General features: G+C 46.7%; 1 protein-coding gene across 1 annotated transcript in view; it reads left to right on the top strand.

Annotated features, from left to right (window-relative positions):
- The window catches only part of Fstl4 (follistatin like 4), a 392,418-nt gene that overhangs the window by 345,725 nt on the left and 20,634 nt on the right, over positions 1-26,059 (top strand). The window contains exons 8-11 of the mRNA XM_076855776.2: positions 10,702-10,822; positions 21,856-22,017; positions 22,409-22,543; positions 23,796-23,822. Coding sequence (XP_076711891.1) covers positions 10,702-10,822; positions 21,856-22,017; positions 22,409-22,543; positions 23,796-23,822 — 445 coding nt within the window. The remainder of the gene's footprint in view (positions 1-10,701; positions 10,823-21,855; positions 22,018-22,408; positions 22,544-23,795; positions 23,823-26,059) is intronic.

Below are 26,059 nucleotides of genomic sequence, written 5' to 3'. Positions count from 1 at the left end.
CAGCCTTCAAAACCCGAGGCAGAGAGATTAGAGAGCACAAAGAGGTGTGGGCCTCCTTTCTTTGTCATTTGTATGAGACATCTTGATTGGCAACAAAATATTAATCACTTTTTCACTACTCCCTTAATGAGACGCTTTCATGGGCAACAAAATATTAATTTGTCTTGTCTTATCTGTTAAGAATTCTGGTAATGAATTCAGTCACAGAGCTATTACAGAATGCCATCCTAATGACACATGTAATTAAACTTTTCTGACTTGCAAACATCAAAGATGCCTTGAGCATCAGAATAATATTTGATCAGAAAGTAAATGGACCCCTCTAGCCCAAAGCAAGTAAGAGCGCTCTGCTCACATTCTGCAGTGAGCCACATTGGTGTCAGAAGCACTTAGGAGTCACCTGATCCTGTGCATGTCTGTCCAGATGGTGAAGACGGGGAGACATTCTTTGGACTGATTCACTTACTAAATGCTGCAGGACCACAGAGCAAAAACACTGTCCCCAGCCTCCAGTGGGACCAGACTTCCATGAATCCCTGTTCCAAGAGTGGTAAAAGGGGCTGTTTTAGCTGGGGCCTCAGAACATGAAAGGCCTAAGTGTTCACATAAAGAGTCGTGGTTGCCAGACACAATGGCTCATGCCTGTAATCCCAGAGGCTTGGGAGGCCAAGTCAGGAGGATCACAAGTTCAAGGACAGCCTGGGAAACTTAGCAAAACCCTGTCTCAAAATTTAAAAAATCAAAAGAGTTGGGGGTGTAACTTAATGGTAAACCACCCCTGGATTCAATTCTCAGCACCACCAAAAAAAAAAAAAAAAAAGTGGGGGAAGCGTCTTTGTTGTTTACCGGTGGCCAAAGGGAGCCACAGATTCTTGATCAGAAAATAACATGGTCAAATGTGGGGGCTACAGGTGTACCAAACTTCTTCCAGCATAAGATTAAATACTGCCTCCAAGAAGGATTCTGAATAATGTGGGACCCAGATCTGAGGGGAGCCCTGCTGGTGCTCTTGGGTCATCCTTTTCTAACTTCCCCCAAGGCACCTAGGAGTGGAGCAGTGCCCAGGGTTCCCACAGCTCCTGCTGAAGTTCCCCTCCAGGTAGTCAAGGCTCAGGTCACAGTGTCTTTGCCTTCTTAAGATTGTGGGAAGTCCAGCCTGGATCTGGTGTGCTTTGCCAGGATGCCCGAGCCACCTTGTTGCAGGAGGCTTTCACTTCACCCTGCCCAGCTTGCAGGAGAGAAACCAAAACCAGCACACAGCCTTAGGGACTCACAGAGCAAAGCTCCGAAAGACGGGCGCTCCCAGCAGAGGCAGCGGCCCAGGCCAGCGAGCTGCAGCCTCTCACAATGGCTCTCAGGATTATGACACTTCCTTCTGTTTTCTTGATGAGAAATCAATAGTTTCTGCTCACGTGGCTTGTTTCCCAGAGCTGACAAAGTGCAGTCTATAATTGTTTACTTCCTGGCCAACTGTTGGCTTCTTTATTGAAGCAGCTGGACATGCTTCCACTTGCTTGTGCCCCCCCACCACACCTCAGTCCTCAGGAATCAAGGCCGCTGTCCCCCCTCTCCCCAGGACCTAAGCCAGAATGACCAGCAGCAGCACCCCGAGCTCTGCTTATCCTGAGCTTGGGCCAGGCTGCCCTGCAGGAGTGTGTCTGACAAAGCAAGAGGCCTCAGTCCCCAATCCCAGTCATGGAGCCCCCACAAGCCCTCTGTCTGTGGGCACCAGAAGCCAGTGGCCCTGTTGCATTGGCCTGCAGGCCCTTCTCTGCTCAAATGTCACAGCCCTATGTCGGGGAGAGACACATACTGCCAATGACAGGCCCATGACAGGGAGCTTATCCTCAGGGAGATTCTCTGGACACACACCTATCTTGGGAAGCTGGAAGCTGCCTCCTACTGTAGGTATTCAATCAGAAATGGGACCTGCATTGTACTCTCCCAACCCTGAGGTTCCACAGATCTGTGGTAAGGAAGGCCCTGAGGGCCCTGTGGGACATCCCAAGCGTGCATCTCACTTTCTCACCTGGACCAGAGAGCAGAACAATACCTCACTCTTCCCCTACCTGTCTCATCTTCTGCAAGCTCAGAGTCAGGTTTTGAGGCTTCTCCTCCTACCTGGACCCAGAGTGCCAGGTTCTGCTCTGGTCAGTTCCCATCATCACTTCATCCCTGACCACAAATCCGCAAGGCACGCAGGGTTAAGAAACTCAGAAGAGTGGATGAGTTGGCCCAGAAGTCTGTAGCCAGCCTACTCACCCCACAGGCACTATCTGGGTTCCTTGCTCAAGGCCAGCAACACCTAGCGCCCAGATTTACCATGTCTTTACACTGAGGCTGCCTCCGCCTGCTTCCTGCAAAAGTACTGCAGTGCCCAGGCCCATGCCACCTGCATCCTCTCAGATGTGGGATGCGTGGCATTGGGCTCTGGCCTTTGATCCCACTAAGCAGCACACCTTAAGTCCAACACATGGAATTGTTTGGCCAAGATATTCTCAGGAAGAAGAAACATTTTTCTATAGTATTCTTTATTTAGGGAGGGGGGAAAAGGACCTACCACACACTCAGAATATTTCAAATAACTTGAAAGAGCCACTCTGTTTTGTGTGTGTGTGTGTGTGTGTGTGTGTGTGTGTGTGTTTCCTTCACTGAATCTCGTTGTTTGGGGCTTTCAAACATCAGCAGGCAGAGCACAGTGATAAAAGCAGAAGCACAAAGCCCATTAGGAGAAAGTATCTGTGGCATTGTTTGAAGGGTGTGTTAAAAGGTTCACTTTTCCCCATGCCTAAATGGTGTAAGAGTGAGAACAAATGATTCTAAGGAAACATATGCTTTCCGCAAGTGCTTCTTTGGAAGTGAGTTATTAAAAAGACCAAAAGAAAATGATTTAGGAGCTCATGACTCATTTAATTTTTATTGTCTTTATATGAACCAGTCATGAATCCATTGTAAAAAGATGAGAGGCGTTTGATTAGCATGGAGAGCTGTTTGCAACTCGATAGACGGTGGTTGTAGGTTCTGCATTAAAATTGTCTCATTAAACGCCTGGGTACATTTTGTTTTAAAATCTTAGAAAACACTATGCTTGGAGCTCTTACAGGCCGTGACCATTTCTCTCCACTTGTTTTGAAGACCTGGTTGCATCTAAACCTCCAGTCCTTCTGAGCTTCAGATGAGTTCAAACCAAAAGGAGTGTTGTTCATTGTGATCCAGGGGATGGGATCCTAGGTCTGGGGTATACAGTCCTGTGGAACATGGAGGAACAAGTCTGCCCCAGGGGACCTCCTCTGGCTTTTGCTTTCTGGATGGCTTCCTCAAGGTCATCTCTTTCCATCTTTGTACTACCTTCAGGACCCGTGTTCAGTGATGACTTCTGGCCCTATGTGTAAGGTGCAGGTCCCTCTGGAAAGTTCTGATTCAGATTTTAGACCCTGAATACACAACTGGAGCCTCTCTGCCTCCCTCCAGAGGCCCAGCCAGTGGAGAGGCCAATCAGCACCTATCTTACTCCTCAGAATTGGAGCCTACCTCTCCAAGGGGCCCCTCTCCTTACTAACGAAAAAAGCCTGCAGCCCCCGAGCCATGCCGAGCACACCCCCTGCCCAGCGCCTCCTTCCCTGCCTCCCGTGCTGCAATCGTCATCCTTATGCAGCCTCTTTGCACATTTGCCTAAGTGGATCCTTAGCCAAAGAGAAGTTCTTTGAAGTAGCACATTTTCAGAGTTGACGGAGAGTACCAAATATCCTCAAAAAAAGGTTGCACCAATTTATACCCCTTCTAGCAGTGTAGAAGATTTTAAACAACAGGTCAGGAGAAAATTCCTGATTGAAAGGCTTCTTGGTCCCTCAAATAAGCCATAGAAGGAAATTCAATCAAAACCTCACTGAAATGTTTCAAAGGCAGTCAAGAGTTGACTGTCAGTCATGTGTGTGGTCCAGGTGGGAGCCAGGGGCTGGTACCCTCATAAGCCCTTCTGGCCTGAGAACTCATGATCCAGGCTTCCCTGGGAGGAGGAATGCAGATGGAAGCAACAGGTTCAAGGGGATCCAGAACTTGAGTTGACGGCTGCCATGCAGCCTGGTGGCCTGGTACTGGTCCATTGGCCAAGAATCCAAAAGCTATACAGGAATTCAAGCCTGCACTTCATCAGAGGGTCCCAATTGCTGCTACCTATACCTCTTGACACTCTGGAGTCCTAACCTGACAAAAGGTCTCTGACCTCTGATCTCAGACTGAACGAGCTGAGTGCCCAAAACAACATCTTGGTATGAGCCTTCAATTGCAAGGGTCTGGGCACCTGTGTGCACCTGGATGCACAGGTATCTCCCTACATGTGGAGCACCCAAAATTGGAGAGCTTCCATTGACCTCTCAAGGTCATTGACTTGCTGGAAGGACCCATAGAACTCACTGAAACTTGTTATCCTCACTGTTAACCGTTTATTATGGGGAAAGAATACAGATTAAAGTCAGTCAAGGGAAGAAGCCAATTGGGTGGAGTCCAGGAATGTCCCTAATATGGCCCCTTCATTGTCTTCTCCCAGTGAAGCTGTGGGCCTGTTACTTTCCTAACTTCAGTGTGTGACCATATGGGGAGCTCAAGCAGGCCTTAGCGTCCAGAGTTGTTTTGTGCTCTTGGGTTGTTGTTGTTGTTGTGTTGTGTTGTTGTTTTCTAGAGCTTCATCACACCCTACTGACATGGCCTAACTTTAGAACTCTGCAGGATTGATATCCAATAGCTTCAAAGTCCCCAAGCAAAGACTCCCATGAGATAGGACATTCCAATGGTTTAGAGTCCACCGCCCAGTAGCTGAGGGCAAAGGTCAGCCATGCCTTTAAGTACCATTAATTCTTCATTGTCCGTGCTCTCAGGAGTGTGCTCCAGAGGCAGCACATTCGGCTAACACCATTCGGTCAGCAAATGATAATCGAGCTCCAGTTATGTGGCATGAGACTTGCTGGAGACAACACAGTGACACACAGAGAAGGAAATGGGCTGCATAGGAACCCTGGCATCAGTCAGGTGATCAGCTATAGTGAGCCAGGTGGTTAGCATGTGTGGGTACTCACACGTGCGCATGCTCATGTTAGCTGCATGTGTCCATGTGAATGTATGTGTGTGTGCTCACTGATTTGTGCATGTGGTCCCGGGTTGGTCTGGATGGTGGCTACACATGCTCAGGTCAATGCAGGTGTCTCTGAGTACTGGCACGGTGGAGGTGCTACTTATCACTCAGTATGGGGGTCCACAGTGTTCAGCTATTTGTGCAGATAAGATGCCCAAGTGCATGACATTCTAGGGATCAGAATCAAGCCAGTTCAGGAAAGAGGCCCCCTTCACTGCCTCCTCCCCAAAGGTATCCAGGGGTGCTCCTGGAAAGAGCAGAGTTGGAAAAGCTCTGAAGAAATATCTCTCTGAGTTGAGTTTTAACTCGTGACATTGACAATATTGTTCACTTAAATTGTAACATCTCTCTGGAGTCCTTGTGTTTAACACTGAGTCACTAAATATTCAGCATTGCTGGCTCATTTTCATATTATTTATACCTAACTCTCATGTGTCACCATGACAGCGTCCCCTAGCTCATCTCTGCTTAACTATTGTTTAATACTTAAGTCTCACTTAATTACTTTCTTTAATAGTGGCAGATACTAAGAAAATAACTTTTGAAAAGACGAAAGCCATATCTTTAAGTAAAATTGTCTCTTTCCAAAAAAAAATAGATGTGCATCAATACAAAGAATGGTCTAATCTGGCATCTGTTTATTTCTGGAAGTAACCCTGATTTGCTAATACATTTCTATGTGTCAGAGAAAAAAAAGTTATCCATAAAAAGACAATTACAGCGATGCAATCAAGCATTGATAGTAACATTCAGACACATCTCAAAGAACATTTGGAAGAGGAAGAATTGCAGGTTTAGTTTTATGTAGCTTCTTATAAATCAATTTTTAAAGTAATTCTCTCACCTCCAATGAAGTAAATTTGATTTCTGTAGCCAGTATTCATATCCAGAAAACAATAAGCACTTTGTTCTATAATTACGTGATGCCTATGGTTTTAGCCCAGAGACATTATTTTATTTATTACAGAGTGAGGTTCTCCCTAGAGTCGACACCACGGGCTGCTAATACGTTCGGTGCTCACAGAAGAGCCATAAGGCAGCCAGCAGCTCCTTATGTCCTCACAGAGCCAACACCCCACCCTCAGCACCTGGCTGATTACCCAAGAGGCAGGCCTCCACTCCAGAGGAATGGGACTTGTGCCAGAGAAACAGATGGAGGCCTGGTGCAGTGGCGCATGTCTATTATCTTAGCTGTTTGGGAAGCTGAGGCAGGAGGATTGCAAGTTCAAAGCCAGCTTGGGTAACTTAGCAAGACCTTGTCTCAAATAGAAAGTCGGGGGAGGTGTAGATCAGTGGTAGAATGCTTGCCTAGCATGGGCAAGGCCCTGGGTTCCATCACCAGTATGACAAAAATAAAAAAGAAGAAAAGCAGAAGTTAAGGGACTACATTAGAGATGCAGCAAGTCATCAGTGAGGTTTTCTAGGCACTGTGTAAGAGCTTCCCGTGTCTCTCTCTACTGCTCTGAGCAGAGCCTTCTCTTCAGTTCATCCCAGCTGCCCTGGCCTGAGGAAGGCAGAAGAACCACGAGTCCCTTTGAGAGCTGCAGGCTGGAGAAGGAGACAGGGCAGGGAGGTGAGGACAAGACCTGAGATCAGTCCTCTGCTTTCCCAACAGCGCCCTTGTTTTGATCCTACATTACTGGGCCATATTTAGATGGATGGGATGGTAAGAGGTGGGCACCTGGGTTGTCAAAGCAAAGAGCCAGAGCCAGACACAGTCTCTGCAGAAAGCCTAGTTGAGCGTCCTACTATCCATTCAACAACTATTTGTTGAGGACCCACTGTGCGCCAGAGGACACAGCAGTGAACACAGAGCCCAAGACTCCCTCTTCCCCCACTGGGCTGGGTTCTAGTCGGGGAGACAGAGGGTGAATGAGATAAACACCGAGCACTGAATGCTGAGTGGCAGTGGGTGACAGGAAGAGAAATGAAGCAGCAAGGGAGATGGGGATGTTGGGGGAGAGGTCAGGTAAACGTTAAGCACACTTGAAGGAAAGGGAGACAGACAGACAGCCACCAGGGAGGAGAGGGCAGGAAGTGGAAAGTTCCTGACGGGGGCACATTGTGGCACTCTAGAGCAATGGCTAGGGGAGAGTGGCCAGGGCGGGGCGGGGCAGGTCCTCACTGGCTGTGACCTGAGCCAGGATCTGGACAAGGAAGTACACAATCTGGTATTATTGCTTGGAAAGGAACTTTCTGGTGCTGTACAGGAAGGAGACTCTCAGGGTGCTGGTAGTAGGCAGTAGAGGTAATCAGAGAAATAGACTCAGAAAAATAATTAAAATAATCAAAAAATTTAAAAATATATACATATATGTATATATACACATACACACAGGATTGAACCTAGGGGTATTTTAATACTGCCCTACATCCCTAGTCCTTTTTTTATAGACCTTTATTTTATTTACTTATTTTTATGTGGTGCTGAAGATTGAACCCAGGGCCTCCCACATGCTAGGCAAGCGCTGTACCACTGAGCCACAACCCCAGCCCCCTAGTCCTTTTTATTATTTATTTTGAGACCAGGTCTTGCTAAGCTACCACAGCTGGCCTCAAACTTGTTATCCTCCTGCCTCAGCCTCCTGAGTCACTGGGATTACTGGTGTGCACCACCACACCCAGCTCAGAATGTATTTTCAAGGGGAGCCCTGCTAAGTCACCTCAGGGGAATGGGTTTTTATTTTGTCTTCTGCCTTTGGGCAATCCCTGGGGATTAACCAAGGCAATGTACAGCCATCCCTCGGTATCCACAGGGGATTGATTACCCAGAGAATATCAAAATCTCTGAATGCTTGAGTCCTTTGTATAAAATGGCATAGTATTTGCATATAACCTCCACACATCTTCCCACATACTTTAAATCAGCTCTAGATGACTTATGCTACCTGACACAATGTAAATGGTGTATAAATAGCTGTTACACTGTACTCTTTAGGGAATATTGACATGAAAAAAAAAAAAAGCTGCACAGACATCATTTTTTTCTGAATATTTTCCACCCATCCATGGTTGATGGAATCTGCAGATAAGGAACCAATGAAGATGGAGAGTCAACTCTATGTCAAGTTCTGGCTCATAGTAACCTCTTAAAGGCTATGTGTTGGTGCTGACGGGTTATCAATCTCAGGGTGTCTCAGGGGGTACCAGCCTTGGAGCACCAAACCAACTCACCCAGGCTACTTCCGAGGAATCTGTGGTCCATGTGACCAGCAACTCCAACAAGGTGGCAGGGGCTGCCAGAGCCTCAGGTTGGCTTCAGGAGCCCTCACAGGAAGAGGACCCATGAGTGTGGAGGCTCAGGAGGGCAGTGTGGAGGGGAAATGCCAACAGCGTGCACCGGACTCCCTGCCAACAGCTCTGGTTCTGCCCTTAGGAGAGAGTCTGCCCTGGGTCAGCCATGTGGGGCACTGAAGGGTTTCCAAGCCACTCACTGCTTCTCCAGGGTGGGGGCTGTCCCTGGCCTCCCGGCCCTTTGTCAAGATGCCAGCCATCCACCGCTGAGGCTTCAAGCAAAGTGCATTTTCCTAGAGACTTACTTAGATTTTGACACAGGAAACAGCTTAGACTAGAAATATGTCGTCCCAGCATTGACTAGCCATTAACTTTTCATAAGCAACTCAGGTATGAAGCCTTTATGGCTCTGTTATGACACAGGACAAATCAGCTATCTGCTATTTTATTTTATTATTGAGGCTTCCACAGAATGCTGGGAATGGGACTCTTTTCAGCAAAGTGATGTTTCACAGCCCACCGGCAGGGTTCTGGCAGAGCCCTCTCCGATACTGTTCTCCACCAGGAGAAGGGAGTCACAGGGGGTTGGCTTTCTTTGTCCCCAATGCTGAAAAGAGGTTGTGTGTGTCTACTATTGACCTTCCCATCTCCCCACTGCCATGCACCTCTCTTTTGCCTACAACTCTTACTTGTGCTAAAACTTCTTTAAATGAACTTGTGATGGTCGTGCTGGGCCCTCAAGGGTGTGAGCAAGGGAGAACGTCATCCTTTCAGGGGGCAGAAGTATACGTATTAACGAAAGACCCGCGGAGCTGCCCAGTGCTGCTCACGCATGACCCTTGTGCACAGTAGCCAATGGCCTTCTTGTTTTCTGCCACCAAAGTGCTTCTGTGAAAGAAGGGAGCTCTGAAAGGGCAAGGGGAACAGCAGGAGGGATGGTTTGGTGTTTGCTCCAGGGGTCAAGAGGAGTTTTGCATCTTCTGTTAGTAATGACAGGAAAAATAACGTCCCCTGTGTATGTCGTGCTTCTCACATGAGGAAATACATGCACGTACCTTCTCTTGCTGGGTCTCAGACAGACGGGGAACATGTGTTGTCCACACTTACAGGTGGAGAAACCAAAGCCCCAGAGGCACTAGGGGACATTTGTTCAATGGCAAATCCAAATCAAACCCTGCGTCTCCTGAGTCCAGGCACTGGGCTTCCCCATCTCTCCCCATGTCCAGCACCATTCGGCCATTTCTGTCACCCATGAGCTTTCTCCGTCTATCAGCTCCAAGCACCACGTCATCTGAGATGTTTGGTAGCTAACCAAAGACGATAAGGGACCTTCATGTAATGCAGGCAGTTCCAATGCCGACACGTCTGCCATTGGCACTGGAAGGGGACAGCACTGTGCTCAGTTCTGCAAGAGAAAATGCAGCTGAGTGGGGAAGGACTTGGGGCCAGCCCAGTCCTCTTCTGGGGACTTTATCACAGCCACAGACCTCCTGACCATCCTTCCCCTGTGCACTGGCTCAATAAGATCCCAACCCTCGAGGCTGCAGAGACCACTGGGCCAAGGCTCACTGGGCCACTTCTTAGGGGGTCATCAGTCCTTCTGGATCTCTTTTATGCCCCTGCCTTCTTTTGTGTTTGTCTGCTCCCCACCCCCACAGCTCTGACTCCCTTCCCTTGAGCTACTCAGATACCTGCAGGCTGCCTGAAATCACTTGGGGATCCAGGCAGGATCTAAACCAGTTGTAAACAAACTATAGCCAGTGAACCAAATCTGGCCCGTCACCTTTAAATAAAATGTCATTGAACACAGCACCCTCATTAATTCATGAATTGTTTCGGCACTTTAATGCTATTGTGGCAGAGTTGAGTAGCTGACAAATCTTAAGACCCACGAAGCTGAAAATAGTCTCTATCTGGCCCCTTAGGAAATTTTGCCGACACCTCCTCTACATGGGGCTTTCGTCCAGAATTACAGTCTCTTAGCAGGTGGGTGAGATCACTGTAAAACAAGGGGGCAAGAGGAGAGGGGCACCTGAGCCTAATTGATGGAAGTTGGAGGAAATGTGCTGAGGAAGTGGTCCTGCCCACCTCACAGAGAAGGTGCCAGGTGAGCACAGTGGTAAATGGACGGGCAAGGTCTGAGCCAGGAACATGCAAGAGAGGTAGCGTTCCCTGCTCAGGACAGCACAGCCCTCAGCTCTGCTGAGGAAGGGGTCAGGCAGAAAGGAACTCTCTCCTAGAGGCAGGAGTTCTGTTTTCCTAGAAAATTAAGAGAAACCAGCGGTCCCCCAGCCTTCTCAATAGAGAGGCCAATCTCATTGTCATCTTTGCCCATGCAGGACTTCGGAGAGGATGACTCCCTGTACATCACCAAGGTGACCACCATCCACATGGGCAATTACACCTGCCACGCCCTGGGCCACGAGCAGCTGTTCCAGACCCACGTCCTGCAGGTGAATGGTTAGTAAATGGCTCCATGCATGTTGTCCCCTCAAAGCATCCCTAAAACGCTGTCCAGAGCAACCTGTCGCCCCCCCCTTATGTATTCTGTTATCTGAAAGAAATATCTAACTCTGAAATATCCCATCTCTCTTATAACTAGGAGGGATGGTGAAGAAAATTAGTCTCCAGCCAAGGTCCCCTCCGATGAAATGCATCCAAGTGCCAGGGTAAAGGATGCCGTTCAGGCAAGTCACCCTGGGCTCCTGAGGCCCCTGCAGGCCACCGTAGAGTGTGGTGTGTCCTGTGGGCAACATGATGCAAGTGAGCAGCTGTGGTCTCTAGATCCCACAGACCAGAAGTTCTTATCTACTGCTGCTCTCCCAGGAGGCATGGAACTGAACCCCTTGTACAACTAGGAGGCATTATTTCTTCCAACAGAGACTTTCAAAAGACTCAATGAGCCTCCCCTTAGGCTAAAACCAGGACAGAACCAGAGCATGTTTGGAAGGTTTTCCTAAGTTTCTCAGGCCCTTGTGTTGCCAGCACTTCTGGAAGCTGAGACTTAACTCCCTCCTGATCATTCTGCCACCGAGTACACCAGTCAGTGTTTTCCAAGCAATTGTCTGGATAGTTCCTGTGCTAAGCACTGCATGTAGATCCTCCCAGTTGATATGTTTTTAACCCACATTATGGATGAGTTGCTAAGAAAGGTCATTCACCTGAGGTCACACAACTGGTAGGAAAGCAACTCTGTGGAGTCAGCACCCAGTGCTGACCTCCACTTTGCACGCTGGCCACTCCAGCCATCAAAACAAACAGGCCATCTGATCAGCAGATAAGCCCCACCCAGCCAAACCCAGCAGGGCGCCCTCCTGTCACCTGGAAGGCCTGAGCAGGAGGTTCGTGTGTCAGGGAATAGCATGGAAATGTCACACCAGCCCCTGGGGACTTTGTGCCAGCTGGTGTTCAGGACTTACCCTCCCAGGATAAAGTGAGCAAGATGTCAGAAATATCCCATCACCAGGTTCACCTTCACTGACCTCTAGGATCCAGGATGACAAGTCATTTAAGGACAACTGGATGCACTCAGTTTGCCTCTGCATTTGCTCTACAGGATGTTTTAGGGACTTTCATATCCATTCATGTCCCAGCCATATTGTATTAATATTTCCCTTGAGTTTGGACATACTGAATCCATGCTTATTGGCTTGTGATCAAGTGTCTAGGTTTCACCAGAAATAACCCAACCTGTGTTATATCACAAGTTACAACACCCACTGGGTGAGCCATCCCATGCTGGGACACAGAGCTAGTCTACCATGCAGCAGGGACTGGTCCAGGGACACAGCTTGTGTTCTACTGTGTGAAGGAAGCTTCACTGTTTGACACTGGCAGGTGGCAACCAGAGGCTGATGATGCTCTGAATGTTTGGTTGCAAAACAGTTCTTGATAGTTTACTGCAGGTCTCTCAGGTCCTCAGAAAAACCTAGGAAAGCAAAATCAACAGGTACCCAAGCCCTTGCATCCAGCCCCTCCCCACCCTGCTCCCACTTCACAAGAACCAGAGGGCCCAAGGAGAGGGCTGGAATCTCAGGCTCCCTCTATTTCCTCCAAAACAAATCTGAAGAGGGCAGGGAGTCACCTGCCCAGGAACTAGAGTAACTCACAGGTGAGAGCCTATAGATTTCTCTGACTCAGCTCCTAGAGGAAACTCTAGAGTCTTAAATTCCTTGATAAATCAAGTGGCAAGTTCATAGTGCTGGGCAGGCTCTTTTACCCCAAGTCCCCTTGGAATTCTGAGGCTAACTTCATTATGTGGATGGAGCCAGTTCCTCACCTTTAGTGCTGAGTCAGGAAGAAGGACTCCAAGGACCATGAGCATTTCTGGGCTTAAACACTAGCTCTTCCCACCAGGTCTGAGAAGAAGACTGCTTAGCTGGCACAGAAGAGTTCCCTTTGAACCTTCCCCACCACCCCCTCCTCACCAGCCCAGCCATTGCCTAGTCTCAGCTCCGGCAGCTGCTTTCAGCCCTGGAAATCTAAACAAAGAGCAGAACCTTCCAATTGAAATACAGAAAAAGGCCACTTGAGATCCATTCCCTATTTGCTAAGAGATTTAAGGCTTCCTTCCCAGCCAAAGGGCTGTCAATAGAGTGGGAAGAAGCACCCTGGGGCCTCTGTACTTTGTGATCAGTTTTCTACCTCATTAAATCGGCTCACTGTGCATGGCCCTATGGAGGCTGGGCTAAGCCATTAGGGTGACTCTAGCTCCAGAAGCCAAGAGGGCTCTGTGGGCTTCTGATTCCCAAGCACTTGGGGTGACATTTGAATACAGTTCTCAACTCCTAGATAGGACCACCCATCCCAAAGTAGGCCTATGGTTGCTTTTCAAGGGTTATGACCTGCTGGCCCTGGAAAAGGATGGGATGTTTTCAAAATATTCCAGAAGTTAAACTTGCTGTGTCAGACTTGGAATAAAGCTGTATCTGTGAAGGAAGCTATTGTTTAAAATAGGATGTTCTGAAAGACATTGCAATAGTGAATAACACTTGCTGAATACCCACGATGTGCCACCTCTGTTTAATAAATGAAGACACTGGAGCTCAGAAAGACTGGGTGGTTTGCCTTGACTCCACCCACATTAATAACTGTAGAGCAGATCTTCACCCCCAGGCCCAAACTCAATGTCCACCTGCTGGGACAGCGTGTTTGCTGTTGGGGAATCCCCAGTGTGGGATGCAGGGTGGGCAATCCAGAGGTCTTTGTTGGGTTGCTCTGGGCTGAACACTCTCAGGTAACAGAGGACAGGAACCCTGCATCCTTTATCTCTGTGCCTAACGCAGAGCTTAGGCCTGATCAGAAACAGCGGCCTGGTGAGGATCTGACAGCGTCAACGGGGCCCAGGCCCCGCCCTCAGCAGGACTGAGGTTGCTGGACCACACGGTTTGATGTCATCCAGCAGATCAATGTGCAGATTCCTGGCGCTGTTCAGGATCCCAGGAGGGAGGCGCAGGGAGGGGCTGGTCACTGCAGGAGAGTCTCAGAGGCAGTGGGCATAAGAGTTTTGCAGGCTGCTGCTTAGTGCCAAAGCCTTCAGGCAGGGGAGCTGGAGGGCCGAGAAGTCACCCTGCCTTGCTAAGGAGTCTGGTGAGGAGGGAGTGAGAAGTCAGGGACATTCGTCAGTGTGATTTGTTCCTTCTTACCCTCCATCCCAATTGTGAATTGAAGACATAAAAGACGGCCCTGACCCACTGAGGTCAAATTCAAGTCCAGTCTTCTCAACTCTGCTTATGGGATCCAATTTGGTCTCCACTTGGCCTGGTTGATCCGCTGTGGCTTGCCGAGCTGAGGGACAGCTCTGAACCTAGTCAGGGAGCAGCCTTCTGTGTCTCCATTCCTCCAACTACACTGTCCTCAGTGAGAGGGAAGACGGGAATGGAGAATGAGGAAGGGAACAGAGGGAGCCTGCTGTGTGCTCTCTGAAGGTCTAGAAAACTGAGTGACCAGAGATGTGTCAGGGTGCTCACATGTGGCCGGTGGACCCAAGAGACAAGGATACCACCACCTGGGAGCAGGACTCAGCTGTTCCCCTCTAGCCCAGAACAGACCTGAGCTGGCAACTCCTGACACAGGTTGAAGACATGAACTCTGAGTCAGAGAGTTCTGGGTTCAAGTCCCAGTGCTGGTCTGGAACTTTCTGGATATATAGTTTTAGGTAAGAAAATAAACATACCTGTAAATGAGAAAAACAATATTACCTACTGCCTTCCAGATATAAAGAGATAAGACTGTCTATAAAATGTTTGGGAAATGCCTGGCATGGAATATAGTACCAAGTCCAGGGTGGAGCAGACATGTTTGGATTTATCTCAAGCCATATTTAACTATGATTGGTTGATACAGGTGATCAAAGCTTGTTACCCTCACAGAGCTTCCAACCCATTATACAGATAGGAAAATCAAGACCTAGGGGAAGATTGGCAAACTGGGAATAAGATATAGGTTGCCTCTTCCTGGGCTGCACCACTCCCTGGCTCTTGGTGGCAAGAGTGGGATTCTATACACAGGCTAGGATTCTTCTGGGATCTCTCCTTCCATGACTCTGGGCTGACCCGGTTGCCCAAAGGGAACCCTTCTAGAAATTCTACTTCCTCTCTCAAATTATTTGTATAACCTGTAGTCAAGGCCTCCCAGAGATGAGGCCCAAACACTGACATGATTTATAACTTCATACAAACCTCCCGCATTGCTTTCATAGGAAGGAGCAAGAACCTCAGACTTAAATGATTAATCCATTAAATTAAAAATACCCTCGACCTCCCCACAGTTCAAACAAGCCATGATTCATTTCCAAAACACCCTAATAATCTCCAAATCTGTTTATTACTCCAGCTTGGTGCTTTTGCGACTCTACCTCTTCCTTATGGACATATTTGTGCCGCCTTTTACCTTGGCAGTGATAGATGTTTCCCAAAGAAAATGGGCCTTTGTGTTATGTATTCAAATGTCTTCGCTTGAAGATTTTTGCAAATTTAAAAGAAAATGAATGTGTTTGCTCAGAATATATTAATTTTAAATTATTTCTCGTGTGCAGATTAACAGGAAAGGAAGAGGGAGAATCAGGACCACGGAAAAACAGTTGTGTCCTTGCCATGTTACTGACAAGAAGCTGTGGTCTTCCTCTTGCTCTGACAGGGCCCCTGAAACTTCAGAGACCCCGCATAGTTGCCTCTCTGCCCAGGGTTCTCCTCAGGCCCTCCTTGGCCTGGCCAGAGGCTGATTCCAGAGCTCTGGCACCATAGGAGCTACAGCTCTGGCCACAGTGAACAGGGCTGGGCAGGTGCAGGCCAGGAGCTCACTGCGAGCCTGGGCTCTTCCTCCCCAGCCACAGAGTCAGAGATGTCTCATCACCTAGCAGAGGACAGGTGGGTCCTATAGTTGAACACTCACCCAGCTGAGCACTGATTTTTTTTTTTTTTAATTCCTCATGCCAGTGTTTTCCTCAGTGAGGGATCAGTTCAAGGCAAGACGGCTTCCTGGTAAAGCTGCTCAATGTGGGGGCTTTGCCTTCCATGTCACAGCCCTCTTTGTGTGGGACATTGAGCTGGAAAGACCCAGAGACTCTCTGGTCCTGTTCCAGCCCAGGTACCAACGACTCTTCACAGGGCTCCTTCCCACTGCTGCTGGCCTGGCTTGCACTGTCCTTCTCCTCCATATCAGCCACTGAGGAAAAATAGGTGGGGAGACTGGACCCACTGGCTCACCGAGGGACAGCAGCAGCTTCCTGTCCCCAGGGATACAAACTCTTGCAGGTAGCTCACAGCCACACACCCTGCCCTCAAGCACATACGTGCACACACATGCACTGTGGTCTGGTCCTGCTGCCCGCCTCTAGCCTCATCTTGGCCATGCTGCCCCTCTCACCAAGCTCCAGTTCCAGAAACTTCTCTTTCCCCGACACACCTGTCCTCTTGACTGCCTACTCCAAACTCTGCTGCCAATGCTCTTCCCCCTCTTTGCTGCCAACGCCACATCTTTCTTCAGTATTTAACATCACTTCACTCAACAGATATTCACTGGGCTGCTTCTATATGTCACATGCCCGCAAAGCACTGGAAACACAGCTGTGAACACAAAAACCCCACCCTGATGGAGCCTGTCAAAGGGTAAAAAGTGCTGAGGAGGAAATTTTTTTAATAGAAGAGGAATAAGATTAAATGAAAGGTAGACATTTTATAATTTAGAGTGGCAAGGGAAGGTCTTGCTGAGAAGGGGACATGGTTTGTACATGTACAGGTGATGAGGAGATCAAAGATGAATTTGGGGAAGATGAGGAGCCCCTTGGGACATAACAAAGGTGCAGTGCTACTGCAGAGACACTCTTGAGGTGTTGTGCAGTTGGGTACCTAAGTTTGGCTTTAGGGCAGATGTCTCAGCTGGAGATACAAATTTCTGATACACATGGTTTATGAAGTCAAGTAGACACAGATCACCAGAAGAGTGAATTGCAGATAGTTCTTGGTCAATGGACAAATATTTAGAGCCTGAGGGATGAGAAAAGACCAAAGTGGCAGGAAACTAAGAGGGTGGCATTCCGAAGCCAGGTGAAGATGACATTTCAAGAAAAGTGCTCAGCTATCTCCATTGCAAAGGGGGAAATCCCCAAGGAGTGAGAGAGATGTTGGAACCACGTCCAGGAAGCAGCGGGGAGTGGGGGGATTTAGGAATGAGGCAGAGAGGGCCCAAGACTGATCACTGGACATTCTCCAGGAGAAAGGAAGTAGAAAGGTCTGGAAGTGGCAACAAGGGCCATCCAGGCCACTCCCAGTCCAGTGATAAGAAGAAAAACCCAGAAGGCTGCAGAAGCAGCATCCTCAGGAAAAAGGTTTCCATGGAAGCAAGCAGGTTGAAAGCACTTTCAGAGATTTTGTTAATGACAGAACTTGAGTTTCAGATGGCACAACGGAGGTTTGGGGGGAGGCCTAGGCTTCCTGTGGAGACTGGCATGATCTGGGATAAAGGGCATGAGAAGAAAAGCCCTGATGACTCTCAGTTAGAGAGTTGGGACCATAGTAGGGAGGAAGAGGGCATTGGAGGTGGAGCAGGCAGAGGTCTGGGGTCCCCTCCTTAGCCTTTCTATGGAGGAACTGTCTTATCCTCTGGATGTCTTCGACTCAAGGAGACCTCAAGACCAGAAGAGGGTGTCTTACTCTAACCCCTGCCAGTGGAGACCCAGGTGTCTTACCTTTGGTCATGTATTTTTACATGAATGGTTCATTCCTCGCACCCTGAAGGAAACCAATCAAGTTTCCCTTTGTTCCAGAACATTCCCACACACTAATTCAAAATTTGTCCTGAATTGGTCTGGAGAGCTTCCAAGCGGACTCAGAGTATCACCAAGAACCTGTTAGGGAGATGCAAATTCTCCAGCCCCATCCCAGACCAATGGGCTCAGACACTGCGGGGTAGTCCTAGTGCATTTCATGGGTCTACAGATTTCTATCAAAGGTCAAGGCAGAGGCCAAGGCCAATCTTCAATGCTGGTGTTCATATCACCGAGGACACCAGGCCCATTCCTTGAGTTTCCTTTCCCTGGATAAACCCTCCACAATAAAAAGATAGGCTCCCGGTCATCAGGAAGTTAAGTCTTTCCTGTGTGAGATGCACAGAGTGGCACCTGCTCTCTATTCTGATGAGGTTTCTGGGACGACCATCCCTGTGGTCCCAAATTGCCTTTTGGGAGTGATCTTCACGCTTGCAGTTAATTCTTCAGACTTGCTCAGTCCCCGTGAGGGACAGAGCTTTATAAAACTCATTCAACGTCACTAACGTGGTGCCAGAATCTGGGAGGAGAACCCTCTCATCCTCCATTTGGTATTGTAATACTTTGTAATAATTGATTAGGAAGGCAACAATCATCATGATCATTTTTCAAATTTTCCTCCACTGTACTTGCACATTTTTTTTCTTTCTAGATAAATTCAAAATTGTTTTGTCAAGCCCTGATCAATTGGTTTTCATTAGAATTAGATTAAATGTACAGCTTCATTTATCATTTTTTACTTCTTAACAATTTAGAAAGTCTTCCTATCCAAGAACATCTCTTCCAATTACTGAAGAATTTTTAAGTGAAGTTTTATAGTTTTCTTCATGTAGGTTCACACTTTTTTTTTTTTTTTTTTTTTTTTTTTGGTACTAGGGATTGCATCTAGGGGTACTTAACCACTAAGCCACATCCCCTGCCATTTTTTTATATTTTTATTTTGAGACAGGGTCTTGCTAAGTTGCTGAGGCTGAATTTGAACTTGCAATCCTCATGCCTCAGTCTCTTGAGCCACTGGGATTACAGGCATATGCCACCACATCCAGTAGTTCCTGCTGTTTTACTGCCTGGCCATGGCTGATATATAAATAAGCTACTAATTTCGTATGTTTTGGTACTGACCCCTTTACGTATTCACTTCTTAATCCTTACCACTTTTTTGGTTTGTTACTTGGAGGATATCCACATAAAAATACCATTTTTCTACACCTTTTTAATATTTGTGTCTCTTATTGCTGCCTTCCATTGAAACATCCAGCATAATAACATCAGAGTCTAATATTACCTCCTTTTTCTTTTTCCTGACTTAATGTTTTACCATTCTGCAAAGAATGGTGCTGCTGCTTATTTTTATAGAGATGTTCTTCATGTAGGAAGAAAATAGCATTTTGTTTCTATTTTACTGAAGGTTTTTTCCCCCAAGAAATGGATTTTGAATTTTTTTTCCCAAAGGCCCTTTCAGTACCTAGCAATAGAATCAAATGGTTTTTCTTTTTGAATGCCTTTGACTTTGGATCTGATCAATTATAGTTTTCTTACTAGTTAGCCATCAAATTTTTTATTACACTTGGATACAGAATGTTCTTTTAGTATAATGCTAGATTTGAGCTGACAGTGTGCTTGGAATTGTATTATATATAGTCCCAAGTAAGTGTGTGACCACCTGTTTTTGTTTGGTGGGGTTTTTTTAAATTTTTTATTTGTTTGTCTTGGGTTTTGTTTGTTTGATCTTTGCCAGGTTTGGGTTGTCCAGGTTATACTTGCTTTGTGATGGAATTTGGAATGTCTTCCCTATTCTATACTCCAGGAATTAATCTTTACATAAAGCAATGTTGATGCTTTAAAGTTTCCTTTTAAATAATCCATTTCATTGAGATTTTCACATTTATTGCCCATAATTGAGTACAGTATTCTCACATCTTTTAATCCCCTCTGTTCTTTCTCTATTTTTTTTGTTCATTGATCAAACTTGCCAGAACTTTGGCTATTTTATTGGCTTTTACAAAGAGTCAGCCCTTAGATTTATTTATCAATTACTTTTTCTTGGCTTTCTAATTGATTCATTCATTTCTGCTCCTATCTCTATCGACTCTTCTACTTTCTTTAGATTTCTACCAGGGTTGCCAGGAAGGCTTGTACAAATAGATGGTGACCTACCATGAGCCCAGGCTATTAGAGCCCTTATCCAGGTCACCCCTACTCTAGAACTCTGGTTGCTCTAGCACCTCCTCCAGCTGCCTGCCAGCTCAGGGTTCCTAGGCTCTACCTCTGGGATCTTGAATTACCACCTCCTGACCACAATTCTCTCTACTCAACTTGAACCCCATTCCTCCCTCTGCCCAGTGTAAGCTGTAGGGAAGTTTCTTTCTTTCCTCTTTGAACCAATGGGGCCAGAGGAGAAGGAAACACATCTATGTTCTATGCCATCCTCAGCCATGCCTCAGCTAGACCCCACTTACCTCCTCCATCCCCAGTGGCCTGAACTAGGACAAAACCCTTCTGCTGCATCTTGGACCTCTTCCCTAAAACCTCTAACAAAGACAAGTTGTTCAGAGGACTCAGATTTTATTGTTCTCAGGCTCCTGCAGTTTGGCCTAATCTCCTCTGAGTTCATGTTATTAAAACATCTCCAGGCCATTTGAGGGTAAGGTCTTATGATTTGCCAGTTGTCCACTTAGGATTCACCTCGGCCCCCTAACTTTGCCCCAGTCGTCCAAAGAAAAACTTGAAACAGACTGCATTGATCACATGAATAGCAGGATCCTGAGGAATTTCAACTGGAGTTGCCAAGTTCACTTCTCACAAGGAACAAGGGAGCTTCTCTCCTGTCCCCTGCCTACCTAAGCATGGATCATCAGAATTCTGCCACCTTGCTCAGGTTCCAGGATAAAGCCATCACCTCCTCCTACATAAGCATCAATTTTGTCTTCACTCTGGTCCCAAGAAGAATCTTTTTCCTCAAGAACTGGGACACCTCCTCTTATTAAAAAACAAAAGCTTCCAGATAACTCTAGGGAAATATAGCTGTCTACTTCAGGAAGAGCCTACCTCTCTCCTTTCCAAAGCATAGGTGATACATTTTAGTTGAGCTTAATATCCAAGTATTTTATGTAGACTTTCACAAATCCTTTTTGAAATCAGATATAGTGCCAGGTGCCTATAATCCAACTACTCCAGAGGCTGAGGCTGAGGCAAAAGGATTACAAACTTGAGGCGAGCCTCAGCAACTTAGCAAGGTCCTAAGCAACTTGGCAAGACTCTGTCTCAAAGTAAAATTTAAAAGAAAGAACTGGGGATGTAGCCCAGTGGTAAAGTGGTTGCCCAGCTCACATAGATCTTGAGTTCAATCCCTGGTAGCATAAAAACAGGAATTGGAGGAGGGAAACAGGAAGTCCTTTTAAGAAGTATGTAGAGTAAAATGTATGGATGACTATAAGCCTTCAATTCCACTGAAAATGATACTGATTCAATTTCCTGAGTCCACTGTGGGGTGGGACCTGGGCGAAGGATCCTCCAGACAATCTCTGCTTCCCCCAGGTCCCACCCCACAGTCAGCCTGTGTAAAAAGGCCAGAGTAGTATGGAAGGTGCCAGAGACTTGCCCACTCATGCTCATCTGGCCAGTGAGCCAGGTCACACTCCCAGCCCCAAACTTGACTTCCAGAACCCATGGCTGACTCACTCCATAGGCAAAGAGGGCACACCTGGCCTTTTACCCAGGTTCCAGGGAAGAGATAAAATTAAAATGACACTCTGGAAAATCAATGAATTTCCTCAGAGCAGTGATGTAATTAGCAGCTCTGCCAGTCAGTGCCCATAAGTGCTGGGTGGAGCATTTCCTGCAAGAAATTAAGCCCCTGTCCAATAGCTTTCCGATAATAGAAATAATATATTTGAATTTTATTCATTCAGAAATAAAAGCCATTGGCTCTTGCTCTTTACATGTAGGAGCTGAATGGCATTAAATATTTGGATGTCTTTCTAATCATATTTAGAATAATGTTGAAAGCCATGAATTACTGGGTACAATGCTGGACATATTTACTGTTGCAATCCACTTTATAGTCCTTTTTATCAGACTTTTGGGTTGCCAAAGAGGATCACTGTAAGCTGGCAAAGCTCCAGAGTTCCCTCTGAGGTTTACCCTCTGGAGGAGGATCTCAGGGTTGGGCCATGGGCCTGGAGTCAGCTGAGGACCTTCTCTTACCAATGCTGATTTTCACCCACAGTGCCACCTGTCATCCGCGTCTATCCAGAGACCCAGGCACAGGAGCCTGGGGTGGCTGCCAGCCTGAGATGCCACGCTGAGGGCATTCCCCTGCCCAAAATCACTTGGCTGAAAAATGGCATGGATGTCTCAGCCCAGATGTCTAAACAGCTCTCACTTTTAGGTAAGAACTGCCCATGCTTCTGTGACTATTCCCATCCAGTTCAAGCTGGTTCTCACCCCAGGAATGAAAATGAGAGGCTAGATTCATTTCTAAGTCTGATATGTTAGGAGGGAACAGACATCTCCCCAGATTTCCTTGTCCATGCACAAGTCTTGGGGACTTTCTGAGAGCAATGATGAGAAGCCATCAGGTACCAGTTTGCCCTCCGTGAGTTTCAGTTGTACCAACCCTTCCTGGATGCATTATCCAGGATGTTGGCTGCCCCAGCCCTGCCCAGGGGCTGTGTTTTCAACTGCAACACTCTCAACAGTCCCAAGAAGGGAATGGGGAGGAAGGGAGGGAGGGTGTCCAGCAGAGCAGGCCACCCTGATCACTGTCATTTTTCCTGCAGCCAATGGGAGTGAGCTCCATATCGGCAGTGTTCGGTATGAAGACACAGGTGCATACACCTGCATTGCCAAAAATGAGGTGGGCGTGGATGAAGATATCTCCTCACTCTTCATCGAGGACTCAGCAAGGAAGACCTGTGAGTCCACTTTTGCCTTTATGCTCCTCACTGAGTTGGTTGGGGCTGTCAAGTGGCAAGAGAGGGGACCAACGGACCAGGGCCTCAGCTGCCAATCATGAGCTCTTAAAGGCTAGAGTAAACCTATATCCTCTATGCACAAAATTGGGCTCAGAGGACACCCAGATGTCAGACCTTCCCTGACAACCTAGACAGCTCTGGAAACATAGCAGAAGTCTATGAATAGCAGACAGAGCCCAGGACCACAAGAAAATTTCAATATCCCAGCCCCAGTTCTGTTTCCCACTTGTTGTCTGATCAGAATCTCTGCCCCTCATTCACAAAATCTTTCATACCATGCGAGGTGCCCCCATCCCACAGTGGCCCAGAAATTGGCCAGTGCACACAATAATACCATCTGCAGTTTCACCTCCTATGGCCTGAAAATATTATATTGAAAATCCCAGAAATGAACAATTCATAAGTCTTAAATAACTTTTATTGCAGTATATTGTTATAATCTATTTTATCATTATTGTTGATCTCTTACCATGCCTAATTTATAAACTCAACCTTATCATAGGAATGTATAAAAGAAAAAATATAGTGTATAGAGTGTTTGGAACTATCTGCGGTTTCAGGCATCTACTGGGGGCCTTGAAACATATTTCCTACAGATAAAGGGAAACTGCTGAACATGCAAACCATTAGGCCTTAACCATGGTGGCCTTAACTCCAGGGATCATCATTCACCCATTGTACTTAGTGTGCTCTCCGTGATAGTCACTGCACCCCAGGGAGAACTGCAGGTAAGAATTCATGAACACGAGTGTTGGTGGCAGTCTCTTTCCCTTGGTCAGACTCCCAGCTATGCCTTTGTCATCAAAGAAAATAATCAAAAGTATTTCACATGGTCTTCCTACGAGGATCCTAGTTGAAAATCAATTCTCCTTGAAGTAATCAGGGGAATCTGGGAGAGATGTTGCTTGCTCTCTATCATCCACAGAATGTGGGGAATTTTATTAGCTGCTGTGATCCTGGGGCCTAATTTCAAAGATTCATTTAGCAATCAAGAGTCCTGAGACCTGGAAGTGTTCACTCCCGTCCAGAGTTACAAGACAGATGCTGCTGCTGGGCCAATGAGTCTATAAGTGATGGACTGGGTACCATTATGTTCTAAATGAAATGTATCACCACAGTAAAGGTTTGACAGTGCTTTCCTTTTTCCCTTCTGGCAATCGTGTTCTGGCTTTCTTAATTCTCTGCTGTACAGTGGCAAACATTCTGTGGAGAGAGGAAGGTACCAAGCTTGATTGTTCCATGTCGTGCCTTTGATCGCATGTGTTCATGGTTTCATGATAGGTCGTCTCTCTGAGCAGCCATCCGTTTTGCAGATCCCAGGCAGTTCCCTCAAGCAGGACCCACATGCCAAATCCAATGGAAGGGAGGCAGTCAAAGTCAAATTCAAGTGGCATACCCATTGAATCAGATTAAAAACCTATTAGTGTCTTTAAAGGCACAGTTTAAAATGGAGAGTTTCATTGAAAGCTGCTTGTAACCTCAGATAAATCAGACTACTTGGCAGGAGCTCCCGGTCAGATCTGGGCCCTGTGCTTTTTTCCAGTAGCTGATACTGATGTCAGGCTTTGTGCTTTATCTTGTGTTGTTTAAAAAAGACCAAAATGTTTGAGGTGTAGCTCAGTGGTAGAGCACTTTCCTGGCATTTAAAAAACCCTGGGTTCTATCCCAATACTGCAATAAATAAAGTTAAAAAGATAAACTCCCCCACAAAAAAAAAGTTGCCCGTCCCTCCTGGGATCTACAATAGCAATACCTTAGGTATGCTGTGATGAAATAAAGAAAAAAGCAACCATAGTTTCTGTAAATATATATTTTTCCACGTATACATTTTCAAAAGTATTTTATTAGTCAAATCCTTAGATATTAGGTTGATCCAGATGAAAATGCCACTCTTGTATGATGAAAATGGGTTAATATCAGCAATTTCATGTGGTTCAAAATGGTGCACATGTGGGAGCTGGGTCATAAAGCCTGAGTCACTGCCTGAGGTGCATGTTCATGCACCTGTGACCCCTGCATCAGATCCAAGTTCAAATCACCCTGGGTGACTTATTCTCCAGCTCAGTGCACAGAGTGGAATATGAGAGGCTATAGGATGCACGTTGAGATTGCCAGGGTTAAACATAACACCAATTTTAAAAACCACGTGTTTCCTGTCTCATTTTTTTCCACAAGAACTTTGCATAGTGTTCCCCACTGTCTAGCATGTGTGCACATACACAAGCCCAGGACAATTTCCTGAATGTGAAACACTGAAGCTGACAGTGAATCTGAGAGCAAAAGGCAGGACCCAGAACATGAGGAATTCTGCCAACAGCTCCAGTTGCTGCTCTCAGTCCTAAGCAGAGGTCACTGCCTGAATTGAGGCCCCAATGCACTTGCAACTTGTGCTCCATGTTTTAAAAGGTGGCATCCTGCTAAGGGGAGGTTGTTGCAGAAGGATTCAAGTTTCAAAAAGTGGAGCTCTTACTAGGGATGCAAGAGATGTGAAATGAGCTGTAGAAACCCAAATTCTCCCTGACAACCCACAGCTGCCTCAGGGCACAGGGCTGGCCAGTGCTGCGCTCTGAACAATGCAGCAGCAAATTCTATCATGCCTACGTGGCTAGATGCTTGTGCACTTCACTGATGAAATTCAAAACCTGGAGAAAGGGAATACCAAAACCAAGAGGAAAAAATCATGGACCTCACAGCACATTCAAATCTCTAGCAGAGAGGAGATGATGAGAGTAAACAAAAACCAGAAAGCTCCTTTAGAAGCTAAAATTCAACAGAACCTTCTAAGGGGCTGGATCATGAAGTTGGGTCCCCTGTGAAGTCAATTATGTATTGAATGAGTATCTTTTGAGCCTCAAATTCCAGTGCTGACTGTGAACAGGGCACTGTGCTCAGCCGGAAATGTAGCTATAGCTACCCACCCCATGTGGACTCTATTAAACTTTCAATCTTGTGTTGGTTCTTCCAGCTATTGATTTTCCAGGAAGCCCAGGGAGGCTGTTCCCAGAGTCTGTGGTTTAGCAGGGACTTGGACCCCTCTGGTCCCTAGATGTGAGTGGAAGCAGTTTGCCAAGTGAGTCAGACCAAAGGTGTGCTGGCTGCAGACTGCAGAGTCCTTGGAAGGAAATGAGATGATTCTTATTTTCCTGTTTTATTGTATTCTAACTCAATAAAGCTCATCCAAAACAATCCATTGAGCCAGTACACGGGTTTTCTCAGCATGCTAAGAAAAAGTTTTCCATATATTTTTCTTAGAACTTGTAAAAATCTTGATGTTCTCTCTTTAAAAGAAATGGAGAAAGGGAGATGACAGGAAGAAAGTGGGGGGAGGAAGAAAGAAGCTCTAGACCTTACACCTCTCTGTGCCATGTCTCTCTTTAATAGACAAACCTGGGAGACAGAGGCTCCAGGCAGGACTCATGGTCTAACTCCAGCTTGAGTGCAAAGGCAAGTAGCCTT

This window comes from Callospermophilus lateralis, chromosome 5 (assembly GCF_048772815.1).
Source record: "Callospermophilus lateralis isolate mCalLat2 chromosome 5, mCalLat2.hap1, whole genome shotgun sequence".
Taxonomy (NCBI): Eukaryota; Metazoa; Chordata; class Mammalia; order Rodentia; family Sciuridae; genus Callospermophilus; species Callospermophilus lateralis.
This window is presented reverse-complemented; position numbering and strand designations above follow the sequence as displayed.